The sequence below is a fragment of the Taudactylus pleione genome, unplaced genomic scaffold, assembly GCF_031769625.1.
Source record: "Taudactylus pleione unplaced genomic scaffold, aTauple2 ptg000400l, whole genome shotgun sequence".
NCBI lineage: Eukaryota > Metazoa > Chordata > Amphibia > Anura > Myobatrachidae > Taudactylus > Taudactylus pleione.
Genome location: NW_028284802.1, coordinates 4,618,078 through 4,633,587, shown reverse-complemented (window position 1 = coordinate 4,633,587; position 15,510 = coordinate 4,618,078). Strand labels below are relative to the sequence as shown.

General features: G+C 51.0%; 1 protein-coding gene across 1 annotated transcript in view; it reads right to left on the bottom strand.

Annotated features, from left to right (window-relative positions):
- The window catches only part of LOC148506584 (antigen peptide transporter 1-like), a 50,345-nt gene that overhangs the window by 4,194 nt on the left and 30,641 nt on the right, over positions 1-15,510 (bottom strand). Inside the window, 4 exon segments of the mRNA XM_088446548.1 lie at positions 4,795-4,968; positions 5,073-5,257; positions 6,016-6,019; positions 6,895-7,023. Of these exon segments, the coding sequence (XP_088302674.1) occupies positions 4,795-4,968; positions 5,073-5,257; positions 6,016-6,019; positions 6,895-7,023 (492 nt within the window).

Here is a 15,510-nt window from a genome sequence, read left to right as displayed (position 1 = left end):
TCGTGACCATCACCCTGGTTGCAAGCTAAGCTGTGGGTGGTAACCCACAGCTTAGCTTGTGACCAGGAGGCCGCACCAACAAACCAGAAGCGCCCGCCCTCATTCAGAGAGAGCGATCGCTTCTAGCAACCGCCTCTGAATGAGGTCCAGTATCTCTCACACTAAAATGGCCAGTAACACTAATTCACACAAATGACCTTCCAGGGACGGACTGGGGCTGCTAAGCAGCCCTGGCAGTCCCTCTGCAATAACCCTTGAGTGCACGGGCCCGCAAAACGGGCATGGCCTCGACGAAAGGGGCATGGTCACGCCTCACAGGGGCGTGTCACGAGTCATTGGGGCGTGGCCTCGCTGCATGCCCCCTTCTTTCAGTATCCCTGGACGAGCAGATGCCAGGAGGCGGAGTGCTCGGCCGAGGTTTGCAGCCGGTCCTTCTGGCATTTGCCAGAAGTGCCAGTTGGGCAGTCCGTGCTGTGGACAGTGAAGGTGCCGGGGGGAGAGTGATGTGCTGTGGACAATGAAGGGGCCAGGGGGGAGAGTGATGTGCTGTGGACAATGAAGGGGCCGGGGGGAGAGTGATGTGCTGTGGACATTGAAGGATGCGGGGGGGGCAGTGATGTGCTGTGGACATTGAAGGGGCCGGGGGGAGAGTGATGTGCTGTGGACATTGAAGGGTCCAGGGGGAGAGTGATGTGCTGTGGACATTGAAAGGGCCCAGGGGGAGAGTGATGTGCTGTGGACATTGAAAGGGCCCAGGGGGAGAGTGATGTGCTGTGGTCATTGAAGGGGACGGGGGGAGAGTGATGTGCTGTGGACATTGAAGGGCCCAGGGGGAGAGTGATGTGCTGTGGTCATTGAAGGGGACGGGGGGAGAGTGATGTGCTGTGGACAATGAAGGGGCCGGGGGGAGAGTGATGTGCTGTGGACAATGAAGGGCCCAGGGGGAGAGTGATGTGCTGTGGTCATTGAAGGGGACGGGGGGAGAGTGATGTGCTGTGGACAATGAAGGGGCCGGGGGGAGAGTGATGTGCTGTGGACAATGAAGGGGCCAGGGGGAGAGTGATGTGCTGTGGACATTGAAGGGGCCGGGGGGAGAGTGATGTGCTGTGGACATTGAAGGGGCCGGGAGGAGAGTGATGTGCTGTGGACATTGAAGGGGCCGGGGGGAGAGTGATGTGCTGTGGACATTGAAGGGGCCGGGGGGAAAGTGATGTGCTGTGGACATTGAAGGGGCCGGGGGGAAAGTAATGTGCTGTGGACATTGAAGGGGCCGGGGGGGGAGAGAGATTTGCTGTGGACATTGAAAGGGCCCAGGGGGAGAGTGATGTGCTGTGGTCATTGAAGGGGACGGGGGGAGAGTGATGTGCTGTGGACATTGAAGGGCCCAGGGGGAGAGTGATGTGCTGTGGTCATTGAAGGGGACGGGGGGAGAGTGATGTGCTGTGGACAATGAAGGGGCCGGGGGGAGAGTGATGTGCTGTGGACAATGAAGGGGCCGGGTGGAGAGTGATGTGCTGTGGACAATGAAGGGGCCGAGGGAGAGTGATGTGCTGTGGACAATGAAGGGGTCGGGGAGAGAGTGATGTGCTGTGGACATTGAAGGGGCCGGGGGGAGAGTGATGTGCTGTGGACATTGAAGGGGCCGGGGGAGAGTGATGTGCTGTGGACATTGAAGGGGCCGGGGGGGGAGAGTGATGTGCTGTGGACATTGAAAGGGCCCAGGGGGAGAGTGATGTGCTGTGGTCATTGAAGGGGCCAGGGGGAGAGTGATGTGCTGTGGTCATTGAAGGGGACGGGGGGAGAGTGATGTGCTGTGGACATTGAAGGGCCCAGGGGGAGAGTGATGTGCTGTGGTCATTGAAGGGGACGGGGGGAGAGTGATGTGCTGTGGACAATGAAGGGGCCGGGGGGAGAGTGATGTGCTGTGGACAATGAAGGGGCCGGGTGGAGAGTGATGTGCTGTGGACAATGAAGGGGCCGAGGGAGAGTGATGTGCTGTGGACAATGAAGGGGTCGGGGAGAGAGTGATGTGCTGTGGACATTGAAGGGGCCGGGGGGAGAGTGATGTGCTGTGGACATTGAAGGGGCCGGGGGAGAGTGATGTGCTGTGGACATTGAAGGGGCCGGGGGGAGAGTGATGTGCTGTGGACATTGAAGGGGCCGGGGGAGAGTGATGTGCTGTGGACATTGAAGGGGCCGGGGGGGGAGAGTGATGTGCTGTGGACATTGAAAGGGCCCAGGGGGAGAGTGATGTGCTGTGGTCATTGAAGGGGACGGGGGGAGAGTGATGTGCTGTGGACATTGAAGGGCCCAGGGGGAGAGTGATGTGCTGTGGTCATTGAAGGGGACGGGGGGAGAGTGATGTGCTGTGGACAATGAAGGGGCCGGGGGGAGAGTGATGTGCTGTGGACAATGAAGGGGCCGGGTGGAGAGTGATGTGCTGTGGACAATGAAGGGGCCGAGGGAGAGTGATGTGCTGTGGACAATGAAGGGGTCGGGGAGAGAGTGATGTGCTGTGGACATTGAAGGGGCCGGGGGGAGAGTGATGTGCTGTGGACATTGAAGGGGCCGGGGGAGAGTGATGTGCTGTGGACATTGAAGGGGCCGGGGGGGGAGAGTGATGTGCTGTGGACATTGAAAGGGCCCAGGGGGAGAGTGATGTGCTGTGGTCATTGAAGGGGCCAGGGGGAGAGTGATGTGCTGTGGACAATGAAGGGGCCGGGGGAGAGTGATGTGCTGTGGACAATGAAGGGGCCGGGGGAGAGTGATGTGCTTTGGACAATGAAGGGGCCGGGGGAGAGTGATGTGCTGTGGACAATGAAGGGGCCGAGGGAGAGTGATGTGCTGTGGACAATGAAGGGGCCGCGGGAGAGTGATGTGCTGTGAACAATGAAGGGGTCGGGGAGAGAGTGATGTGCTGTGGACATTGAAGGGGCCGGGGGGAGAGTGATGTGCTGTGGACATTGAAGGGGCCAGGGGGAGAGTGATGTGCTGTGGACATTGAAGGGGCCAGGGGGAGAGTGATGTGCTGTGGACATTGAAGGGGCCGGGGGGGAGAGTGATGTGCTGTGGACATTGAAAGGGCCCAGGGGGAGAGTGATGTGCTGTGGTCATTGAAAGGGATGGGGGGAGAGTGATGTGCTGTGGACATTGAAGGGCCCAGGGGTAGAGTGATGTGCTGTGGTCATTGAAGGGGACGGGGGGAGAGTGATGTGCTGTGGACATTGAAGGGCCCAGGGGGAGAGTGATGTGCTGTGGACATTGAAAGGGCCCAGGGGGAGAGTGATGTGCTGTGGTCATTGAAGGGGATGGGGGGAGAGTGATCTGCTGTGGACATTGAAGGGCCCAGGGGGAGAGTGATGTGCTGTGGTCATTGAAGGGGCCGGGGGGAGAGTGATGTGCTGTGGACAATGAAGGGGCCGGGGGGAGAGTGATGTGCTGTGGACATTGAAGGGGCCGGGGGGGAGAGTGATGTGCTGTGGACATTGAAGGGCCCAGGGGGAGAGTGATGTGCTGTGGACATTGAAAGGGCCCAGGGGGAGAGTGATGTGCTGTGGACATTGAAAGGGCCCAGGGGGAGAGTGATGTGCTGTGGTCATTAAGGGGGACGGGGGGAGAGTGATGTGCTGTGGACAATGAAGGGGCCGAGGGAGAGTGATGTGCTGTGGACAATGAAGGGGCCGGGGGGAGAGTGATGTGCTGTGGACAATGAAGGGGCCGGGGGGAGAGTGATGTGCTGTGGACATTGAAGGGGCCGGGGGGAGAGTGATGTGCTGTGGACATTGAACGGGCCGGGGGAGAGTGATGTGCTGTGGACAATGAAGGGGCCGGGGGAGAGTGATGTGCTGTGGACAATGAAGGGGCCGGGTGAGAGTGATGTGCTGTGGACAATGAAGGGGACGGGGGGAGAGTGATGTGCTGTGGACATTGAAGGGCCCAGGGGTAGAGTGATGTGCTGTGGTCATTGAAGGGGACGGGGGAGAGTGATGTGCTGTGGACATTGAAGGGCCCAGGGGGAGAGTGATGTGCTGTGGACATTGAAAGGGCCCAGGGGGAGAGTGATGTGCTGTGGACATTGAAAGGGCCCAGGGGGAGAGTGATGTGCTGTGGTCATTGAAGGGGACGGGGGGAGAGTGATGTGCTGTGGACAATGAAGGGGCCGAGGGAGAGTGATGTGCTGTGGACAATGAAGGGGCCGGGGGGAGAGTGATGTGCTGTGGACAATGAAGGGGCCGTGGGGGAGTGATGTGCTGTGGACATTGAAGGGGCCGAGGGAGAGTGATGTGCTGTGGACAATGAAGGGGCCGGGGGGAGAGTGATGTGCTGTGGACAATGAAGGGGCCGGGGGGGAGTGATGTGCTGTGGACAATGAAGGGGCCGGGGGAGAGTGATGTGCTGTGGACAATGAAGGGGCCGGGGGGAGAGTGATGTGCTGTGGACAATGAAGGAGCCGGGGGGAGAGTGATGTGCTGTGGACAATGAAGGGACCGGGGGGAGAGTGATATGCTGTGGACAATGAAGGGGCCGGGGGGAGAGTGATGTGCTGTGGACAATGAAGGGGCCGGGGGAGAGTGATGTGCTGTGGACAATGAAGCACTACACACACTCGCACACAATCACACTCACTCACACTCTCTCGCAGTGAAATGACCTCTGCAGCACTACACACACTCGCACACACTCACACTCTCTCACAGTGAAATGACCTCTGCAGAACTACACACACTCACACTCTCACAGAGAAATGACCTCTGTAGCACTACACACACAGTCGCACTATCACAGTGATCTGACCTTTCTGCGGTAGTACTGGTTCTCATAATCTGATAGTGGTCTCCCGTCCAGCAAAATCTGTCCAGACTATGGTTGATAATACTTGAGCAGCAGATTGGCCACTGTGGACTTTCCTGCATCACAAGGACCCACCAGAGCTGTCACCTGACCTGGCCTCAGTGTGAAGGAGACGTCCTAAGGGATCACAAAGAGAGCATTAGATCTGGTAGATCCATTCCAGCATGTTTGCAGCAGCGCACGTGGTTTTATGAGCCAGGGGTTCCCTCCAGTGTCCGTACCTGTAGAGCCGGTGTGTCTGGCCGCTTGGGGTATGAAAAGGTGACATTACGGAATTCAATACACCCCTGGAGATCGCTGGGACACAGATCACCTGCTGGTGGCTTTTGTGGGGTTCTGTCCATGTAATCAACACTACTAGGGACATTACTGGGGCACTGCATAAGGGGCACTACTAGGGACATTACTGGGGCACTGCATAATGGGCACTACTAGGGACATTACTGGGGCACTGCATAATGGGCACTACTAGGGACATTACTGGGGCACTGCATAAGGGGCACTACTAGGGACATTACTGGGGCACTGCATAAGGGGCACTACTAGGGACATTACTGGGGCACTGCATAAGGGGCACTACTAGGGACATTACTGGGGCACTGCATAAGGGGCACTACTAGGGACATTACTGGGGCACTGCATAAGGGGCACTACTAGGGACATTACTGGGGCACTGCATAAGGGGCACTACTAGGGACATTACTGGGGCACTGCATAAGGGGCACTACTAGGGACATTACTGGGGCACTGCATAAGGGGCACTACTAGGGACATTACTGGGGCACTGCATAAGGGGCACTACTAGGGACATTACTGGGGCACTGCATAAGGGGCACTACTAGGGACATTACTGGGGCACTGCATAAGGGGCACTACTAGGGACATTACTGGGGCACTGCATAAGGGGCACTACTAGGGACATTATTGGAGGCACTACTAGGGACATTACTGGGGCACTGCATAAGGGGCAATACTGGGGCACTGCATAATGGGCACAAACTCAGCAGGCATTGCATAAGGGGCACCACTACAGGGGGCACTGCATTGTTTTTTATTAATAATAAACCTTTCAAAAATTGCATATAAGACTTTTTTTTTTTTCCGTTGCAGCCCACACACTCTTAGACCTTGAATATTCGGCCCAGTTGGTATTTTGAGTTTGACATACCTGATGTAATTTAATATTTCAGTCATTTTCATAATAGACCGTACTGTACCATGGCGCAGTGTTCACTGTAATAACCTCTGCTCTGACTGTATGCGGCATTCACCTTCCAACTCGCATGGTACAGAACGTTTCATTAGAATACTTATTAACTAACATCCACACTCCCAAGGAACCTACATTAAGGTGACATGGCTAGAGCGGCTATACTCCTGTCACTGGTTGCTGCATACTGCACACAGAGGGCCTGATTCGGCACGCATCCCTATTGCGATTGCAGCTGTGTAATCGCACGCAATTCAGCTGCGAAAATATGCCAATGCCAGCCACAGCTCAGCCAGCATAGAGATGCCCACTGCTGCTTTATCGGTAATACCTCGCAGTCCTGCGTATACATCGGTACCATCGGAGTACATCGGCCAGTCATGCACAATTCCAGAAGGTCAGACCTGTCGCAGAAACTGCAAGTCTCGTCGCAAGCAGCGAGTACACAAGCTGCGTATGCCGTCGCAGTGGATAATTTATGCACACCCGTGCAACAGCGATCAAACGGACAGACACGCCTGCGTTTCTCCGACCACTCCCCCGCCACCACCCCCAAATGCTCACGGCCCGTCACTCACTCTGCGATGGACTCCTACGTGCGTGTGGAATCACAGTTCGTGCAGTGTGGTGCATGCGCTATGATGAGCAATCGGTTGCTCTGCGTACGAAGTTGCAATTGGGTACGCTGCTGAATCAGAGCCAGAAAGAGACATTTGGGTTTCATTAATGGACTAAGCATGACCAGTAGGCCCCTTGGGTCTCTCTATAAAGGAAATGGGCGTCTCCGGCAGAGCTCTCATAGATAAACAAAATGTCTCAGTGCCGCTTCTCACCTGCACAGCCTTTGTAAACTGCAGCTCGTACAGGATAAAAGACACCAGAGCTCCTCCGCTGACCTCACCATTGGTCACCAACCGTCCACCAAAATACAGAAAGCCCACCTTCAGCGCCAGGCCTGAGAGCTGCAGGGAAAATACTATATTTTATTTTTATAAAGCAATTCCAAAATTCCAGTATTATTAAATATTATATGTAACAAGCTAAATAACCTGGTGTTTCTTATTTGTTATTTTGTAAACTATTCAAAAGTAATTAATCTCTATTAACTGTGCATCAGCACATGCTGTAACAATCTCTCTGCTCTCCTTCAAGTACACAGGGCGGCATGCATCAATGCTAAAAATGCTGTCAAACCCCAGAAAAAGCCGTTTCAGGGGTTTGACTGCATTTTCTATATGCACCAAGCTCTGACCTACGTCACAGCTCATATCTGACCTACATCTCATATCTGACCTACGTCACAGCTCATATCTGACCCACGTCACAGCTCATATCTGACCTACATCTCATATCTGACCTACGTCACAGCTCATATCTGACCTACATCTCATATCTGACCTACGTCACAGCTCATATCTGACCTACATCTCATAACTGACCCACGTCACAGCTCATATCTGACCTACATCTCATATCTGACCTACGTCACAGCTCATATCTGACCTACATCTCATATCTGACCTACGTCACAGCTCATATCTGACCTACATCTCATAACTGACCTACGTCACAGCTCATATCTGACCTACATCTCATAACTGACCTACGTCACAGCTCATATCTGACCTACATCTCATAACTGACCTACGTCACAGCTCATATCTGACCCACGTCACAGCTCATATCTGACCTACATCTCATATCTGACCTACGTCACAGCTCATATCTGACCTACATCTCATAACTGACCTACGTCACAGCTCATATCTGACCCACGTCACAGCTCATATCTGACCTACATCTCATAACTGACCCACGTCACAGCTCATATCTGACCCACGTCACAGCTCATATCTGACCTACATCTCATAACTGACCCACGTCACAGCTCATATCTGACCCAGGTCACAGCTCATATCTGACCTACATCTCATAACTGACCCACGTCACAGCTCATATCTGACCCACGTCACAGATCATATCTGACCTACATCTCATAACTGACCTACGTCACAGCTCATATCTGACCTACATCTCATATCTGACCTACGTCACAGCTCATATCTGACCCACGTCACAGCTCATATCTGACACACGTCACAGCTCATATCTGACCTACATCTCATAACTGACCCACGTCACAGCTCATATCTGACCTACATCTCATAACTGACCTACGTCACAGCTCATATCTGACCCACGTCACAGCTCATATCTGACCTACATCTCATAACTGACCTACGTCACAGCTCATATCTGACCTACATCTCATATCTGACCTACGTCACAGCTCATATCTGACCCACGTCACAGCTCATATCTGACCTACATCTCATATCTGACCTACGTCACAGCTCATATCTGACCTACATCTCATAACTGACCTACGTCACAGCTCATATCTGACCCACGTCACAGCTCATATCTGACCTACATCTCATAACTGACCCACGTCACAGCTCATATCTGACCCACGTCACAGCTCATATCTGACCTACATCTCATAACTGACCCACGTCACAGCTCATATCTGACCCAGGTCACAGCTCATATCTGACCTACATCTCATAACTGACCCACGTCACAGCTCATATCTGACCCACGTCACAGATCATATCTGACCTACATCTCATAACTGACCTACGTCACAGCTCATATCTGACCTACATCTCATATCTGACCTACGTCACAGCTCATATCTGACCCACGTCACAGCTCATATCTGACACACGTCACAGCTCATATCTGACCTACATCTCATAACTGACCCACGTCACAGCTCATATCTGACCTACATCTCATAACTGACCTACGTCACAGCTCATATCTGACCCACGTCACAGCTCATATCTGACCTACATCTCATAACTGACCTACGTCACAGCTCATATCTGACCTACATCTCATATCTGACCTACGTCACAGCTCATATCTGACCCACGTCACAGCTCATATCTGACCTACATCTCATATCTGACCTACGTCACAGCTCATATCTGACCTACATCTCATAACTGACCTACGTCACAGCTCATATCTGACCCACGTCACAGCTCATATCTGACCTACATCTCATAACTGACCCACGTCACAGCTCATATCTGACCCACGTCACAGCTCATATCTGACCTACATCTCATAACTGACCCACGTCACAGCTCATATCTGACCCAGGTCACAGCTCATATCTGACCTACATCTCATAACTGACCCACGTCACAGCTCATATCTGACCCACGTCACAGATCATATCTGACCTACATCTCATAACTGACCTACGTCACAGCTCATATCTGACCTACATCTCATATCTGACCTACGTCACAGCTCATATCTGACCCACGTCACAGCTCATATCTGACACACGTCACAGCTCATATCTGACCTACATCTCATAACTGACCCACGTCACAGCTCATATCTGACCTACATCTCATAACTGACCTACGTCACAGCTCATATCTGACCCACGTCACAGCTCATATCTGACCTACATCTCATAACTGACCTACGTCACAGCTCATATCTGACCTACATCTCATATCTGACCTACGTCACAGCTCATATCTGACCCACGTCACAGCTCATATCTGACACACGTCACAGCTCATATCTGACCTACATCTCATAACTGACCCACGTCACAGCTCATATCTGACCTACATCTCATAACTGACCTACGTCACAGCTCATATCTGACCCACGTCACAGCTCATATCTGACCTACATCTCATAACTGACCCACGTCACAGCTCATATCTGACCCACGTCACAGCTCATATCTGACCTACATCTCATAACTGACCCACGTCACAGCTCATATCTGACCCACGTCACAGCTCATATCTGACCTACATCTCATAACTGACCCACGTCACAGCTCATATCTGACCCACGTCACAGCTCATATCTGACCTACATCTCATAACTGACCCACGTCACAGCTCATATCTGACCCACGTCACAGATCATATCTGACCTACATCTCATAACTGACCTACGTCACAGCTCATATCTGACCTACATCTCATATCTGACCTACGTCACAGCTCATATCTGACCTACATCTCATAACTGACCTACGTCACAGCTCATATCTGACCTACATCTCATAACTGACCTACGTCACAGCTCATATCTGACCTACATCTCATAACTGACCTACGTCACAGCTCATATCTGACCCACGTCACAGCTCATATCTGACCTACATCTCATATCTGACCTACGTCACAGCTCATATCTGACCTACATCTCATAACTGACCTACGTCACAGCTCATATCTGACCCACGTCACAGCTCATATCTGACCTACATCTCATAACTGACCCACGTCACAGCTCATATCTGACCCACGTCACAGCTCATATCTGACCTACATCTCATAACTGACCCACGTCACAGCTCATATCTGACCCAGGTCACAGCTCATATCTGACCTACATCTCATAACTGACCCACGTCACAGCTCATATCTGACCCACGTCACAGATCATATCTGACCTACATCTCATAACTGACCTACGTCACAGCTCATATCTGACCTACATCTCATATCTGACCTACGTCACAGCTCATATCTGACCCACGTCACAGCTCATATCTGACACACGTCACAGCTCATATCTGACCTACATCTCATAACTGACCCACGTCACAGCTCATATCTGACCTACATCTCATAACTGACCTACGTCACAGCTCATATCTGACCCACGTCACAGCTCATATCTGACCTACATCTCATAACTGACCTACGTCACAGCTCATATCTGACCTACATCTCATATCTGACCTACGTCACAGCTCATATCTGACCCACGTCACAGCTCATATCTGACACACGTCACAGCTCATATCTGACCTACATCTCATAACTGACCCACGTCACAGCTCATATCTGACCTACATCTCATAACTGACCTACGTCACAGCTCATATCTGACCCACGTCACAGCTCATATCTGACCTACATCTCATAACTGACCCACGTCACAGCTCATATCTGACCCACGTCACAGCTCATATCTGACCTACATCTCATAACTGACCCACGTCACAGCTCATATCTGACCCACGTCACAGCTCATATCTGACCTACATCTCATAACTGACCCACATCACAGCTCATATCTGACCCACGTCACAGCTCATATCTGACCTACATCTCATAACTGACCCACGTCACAGCTCATATCTGACCCACGTCACAGATCATATCTGACCTACATCTCATAACTGACCTACGTCACAGCTCATATCTGACCTACATCTCATATCTGACCTACGTCACAGCTCATATCTGACCTACATCTCATAACTGACCTACGTCACAGCTCATATCTGACCCACGTCACAGCTCATATCTGACCTACATCTCATAACTGACCCACGTCACAGCTCATATCTGACCCACGTCACAGCTCATATCTGACCTACATCTCATAACTGACCCACGTCACAGCTCATATCTGACCCACGTCACAGCTCATATCTGACCTACATCTCATAACTGACCCACGTCACAGCTCATATCTGACCCACGTCACAGATCATATCTGACCTACATCTCATAACTGACCTACGTCACAGCTCATATCTGACCTACATCTCATATCTGACCTACGTCACAGCTCATATCTGACCCACGTCACAGCTCATATCTGACACACGTCACAGCTCATATCTGACCTACATCTCATAACTGACCCACGTCACAGCTCATATCTGACCTACATCTCATAACTGACCTACGTCACAGCTCATATCTGACCCACGTCACAGCTCATATCTGACCTACATCTCATAACTGACCTACGTCACAGCTCATATCTGACCTACATCTCATATCTGACCTACGTCACAGCTCATATCTGACCCACGTCACAGCTCATATCTGACACACGTCACAGCTCATATCTGACCTACATCTCATAACTGACCCACGTCACAGCTCATATCTGACCTACATCTCATAACTGACCTACGTCACAGCTCATATCTGACCCACGTCACAGCTCATATCTGACCTACATCTCATAACTGACCCACGTCACAGCTCATATCTGACCCACGTCACAGCTCATATCTGACCTACATCTCATAACTGACCTACGTCACAGCTCATATCTGACCTACATCTCATATCTGACCTACGTCACAGCTCATATCTGACCCACGTCACAGCTCATATCTGACCCACGTCACAGCTCATATCTGACCTACATCTCATATCTGACCTACGTCACAGCTCATATCTGACCTACATCTCATAACTGACCCACGTCACAGCTCATATCTGACCCACGTCACAGCTCATATCTGACCTACATCTCATAACTGACCTACGTCACAGCTCATATCTGACCCACGTCACAGCTCATATCTGACCTACGTCACAGCTCATATCTGACCTACATCTCATAACTGACCTACGTCACAGCTCATATCTGACCCACGTCACAGCTCATATCTGACCCACGTCACAGCTCATATCTGACCTACATCTCATAACTGACCCACGTCACAGCTCATATCTGACCCACGTCACAGCTCATATCTGACCTACATCTCATAACTGACCCACGTCACAGCTCATATCTGACCCACGTCACAGCTCATATCTGACCTACATCTCATAACTGACCCACGTCACAGCTCATATCTGACCCACGTCACAGATCATATCTGACCTACATCTCATAACTGACCTACGTCACAGCTCATATCTGACCTACATCTCATATCTGACCTACGTCACAGCTCATATCTGACCCACGTCACAGCTCATATCTGACACACGTCACAGCTCATATCTGACCTACATCTCATAACTGACCCACGTCACAGCTCATATCTGACCTACATCTCATAACTGACCTACGTCACAGCTCATATCTGACCCACGTCACAGCTCATATCTGACCTACATCTCATAACTGACCTACGTCACAGCTCATATCTGACCTACATCTCATATCTGACCTACGTCACAGCTCATATCTGACCCACGTCACAGCTCATATCTGACACACGTCACAGCTCATATCTGACCTACATCTCATAACTGACCCACGTCACAGCTCATATCTGACCTACATCTCATAACTGACCTACGTCACAGCTCATATCTGACCCACGTCACAGCTCATATCTGACCTACATCTCATAACTGACCCACGTCACAGCTCATATCTGACCCACGTCACAGCTCATATCTGACCTACATCTCATAACTGACCTACGTCACAGCTCATATCTGACCTACATCTCATATCTGACCTACGTCACAGCTCATATCTGACCCACGTCACAGCTCATATCTGACCCACGTCACAGCTCATATCTGACCTACATCTCATATCTGACCTACGTCACAGCTCATATCTGACCTACATCTCATAACTGACCCACGTCACAGCTCATATCTGACCCACGTCACAGCTCATATCTGACCTACATCTCATAACTGACCCACGTCACAGCTCATATCTGACCCACGTCACAGCTCATATCTGACCTACATCTCATAACTGACCCACGTCACAGCTCATATCTGACCCACGTCACAGATCATATCTGACCTACATCTCATAACTGACCTACGTCACAGCTCATATCTGACCTACATCTCATATCTGACCTACGTCACAGCTCATATCTGACCCACGTCACAGCTCATATCTGACACACGTCACAGCTCATATCTGACCTACATCTCATAACTGACCCACGTCACAGCTCATATCTGACCTACATCTCATAACTGACCTACGTCACAGCTCATATCTGACCCACGTCACAGCTCATATCTGACCTACATCTCATAACTGACCTACGTCACAGCTCATATCTGACCTACATCTCATATCTGACCTACGTCACAGCTCATATCTGACCCACGTCACAGCTCATATCTGACACACGTCACAGCTCATATCTGACCTACATCTCATAACTGACCCACGTCACAGCTCATATCTGACCTACATCTCATAACTGACCTACGTCACAGCTCATATCTGACCCACGTCACAGCTCATATCTGACCCACGTCACAGCTCATATCTGACCCACGTCACAGCTCATATCTGACCTACATCTCATATCTGACCTACGTCACAGCTCATATCTGACCCACGTCACAGCTCATATCTGACCTACATCTCATAACTGACCCACGTCACAGCTCATATCTGACCTACATCTCATATCTGACCTACGTCACAGCTCATATCTGACCCACGTCACAGCTCATATCTGACCTACATCTCATAACTGACCTACGTCACAGCTCATATCTGACCTACATCTCATAACTGACCCACGTCACAGCTCATACCTGACCCACGTCACAGCTCATATCTGACCTACATCTCATAACTGACCCACGTCACAGCTCATATCTGACCCACGTCACAGCTCATATCTGACCTACATCTCATAACTGACCCACGTCACAGCTCATATCTGACCCACGTCACAGCTCATATCTGACCTACATCTCATAACTGACCTACGTCACAGCTCATATCTGACCTACATCTCATATCTGACCTACGTCACAGCTCATATCTGACCCACGTCACAGCTCATATCTGACACACGTCACAGCTCATATCTGACCTACATCTCATAACTGACCCACGTCACAGCTCATATCTGACCTACATCTCATAACTGACCTACGTCACAGCTCATATCTGACCCACGTCACAGCTCATATCTGACCTACATCTCATAACTGACCTACGTCACAGCTCATATCTGACCTACATCTCATATCTGACCTACGTCACAGCTCATATCTGATCCACGTCACAGCTCATATCTGACACACGTCACAGCTCATATCTGACCTACATCTCATAACTGACCCACGTCACAGCTCATATCTGACCTACATCTCATAACTGACCTACGTCACAGCTCATATCTGACCCACGTCACAGCTCATATCTGACCCACGTCACAGCTCATATCTGACCCACGTCACAGCTCATATCTGACCTACATCTCATATCTGACCTACGTCACAGCTCATATCTGACCCACGTCACAGCTCATATCTGACCTACATCTCATAACTGACCCACGTCACAGCTCATATCTGACCTACATCTCATATCTGACCTACGTCACAGCTCATATCTGACCCACGTCACAGCTCATATCTGACCTACATCTCATAACTGACCCACGTCACAGCTCATATCTGACCCACGTCACAGCTCATATCTGACCTACATCTCATATCTGACCTACGTCACAGCTCATATCTGACCTACATCTCATAACTGACCCACGTCACAGCTCATATCTGACCCACGTCACAGCTCATATCTGACCTACATCTCATAACTGACCCACGTCACAGCTCATATCTGACCCACGTCACAGCTCATATCTGACCTACATCTCATAACTGACCCACGTCACAGCTCATATC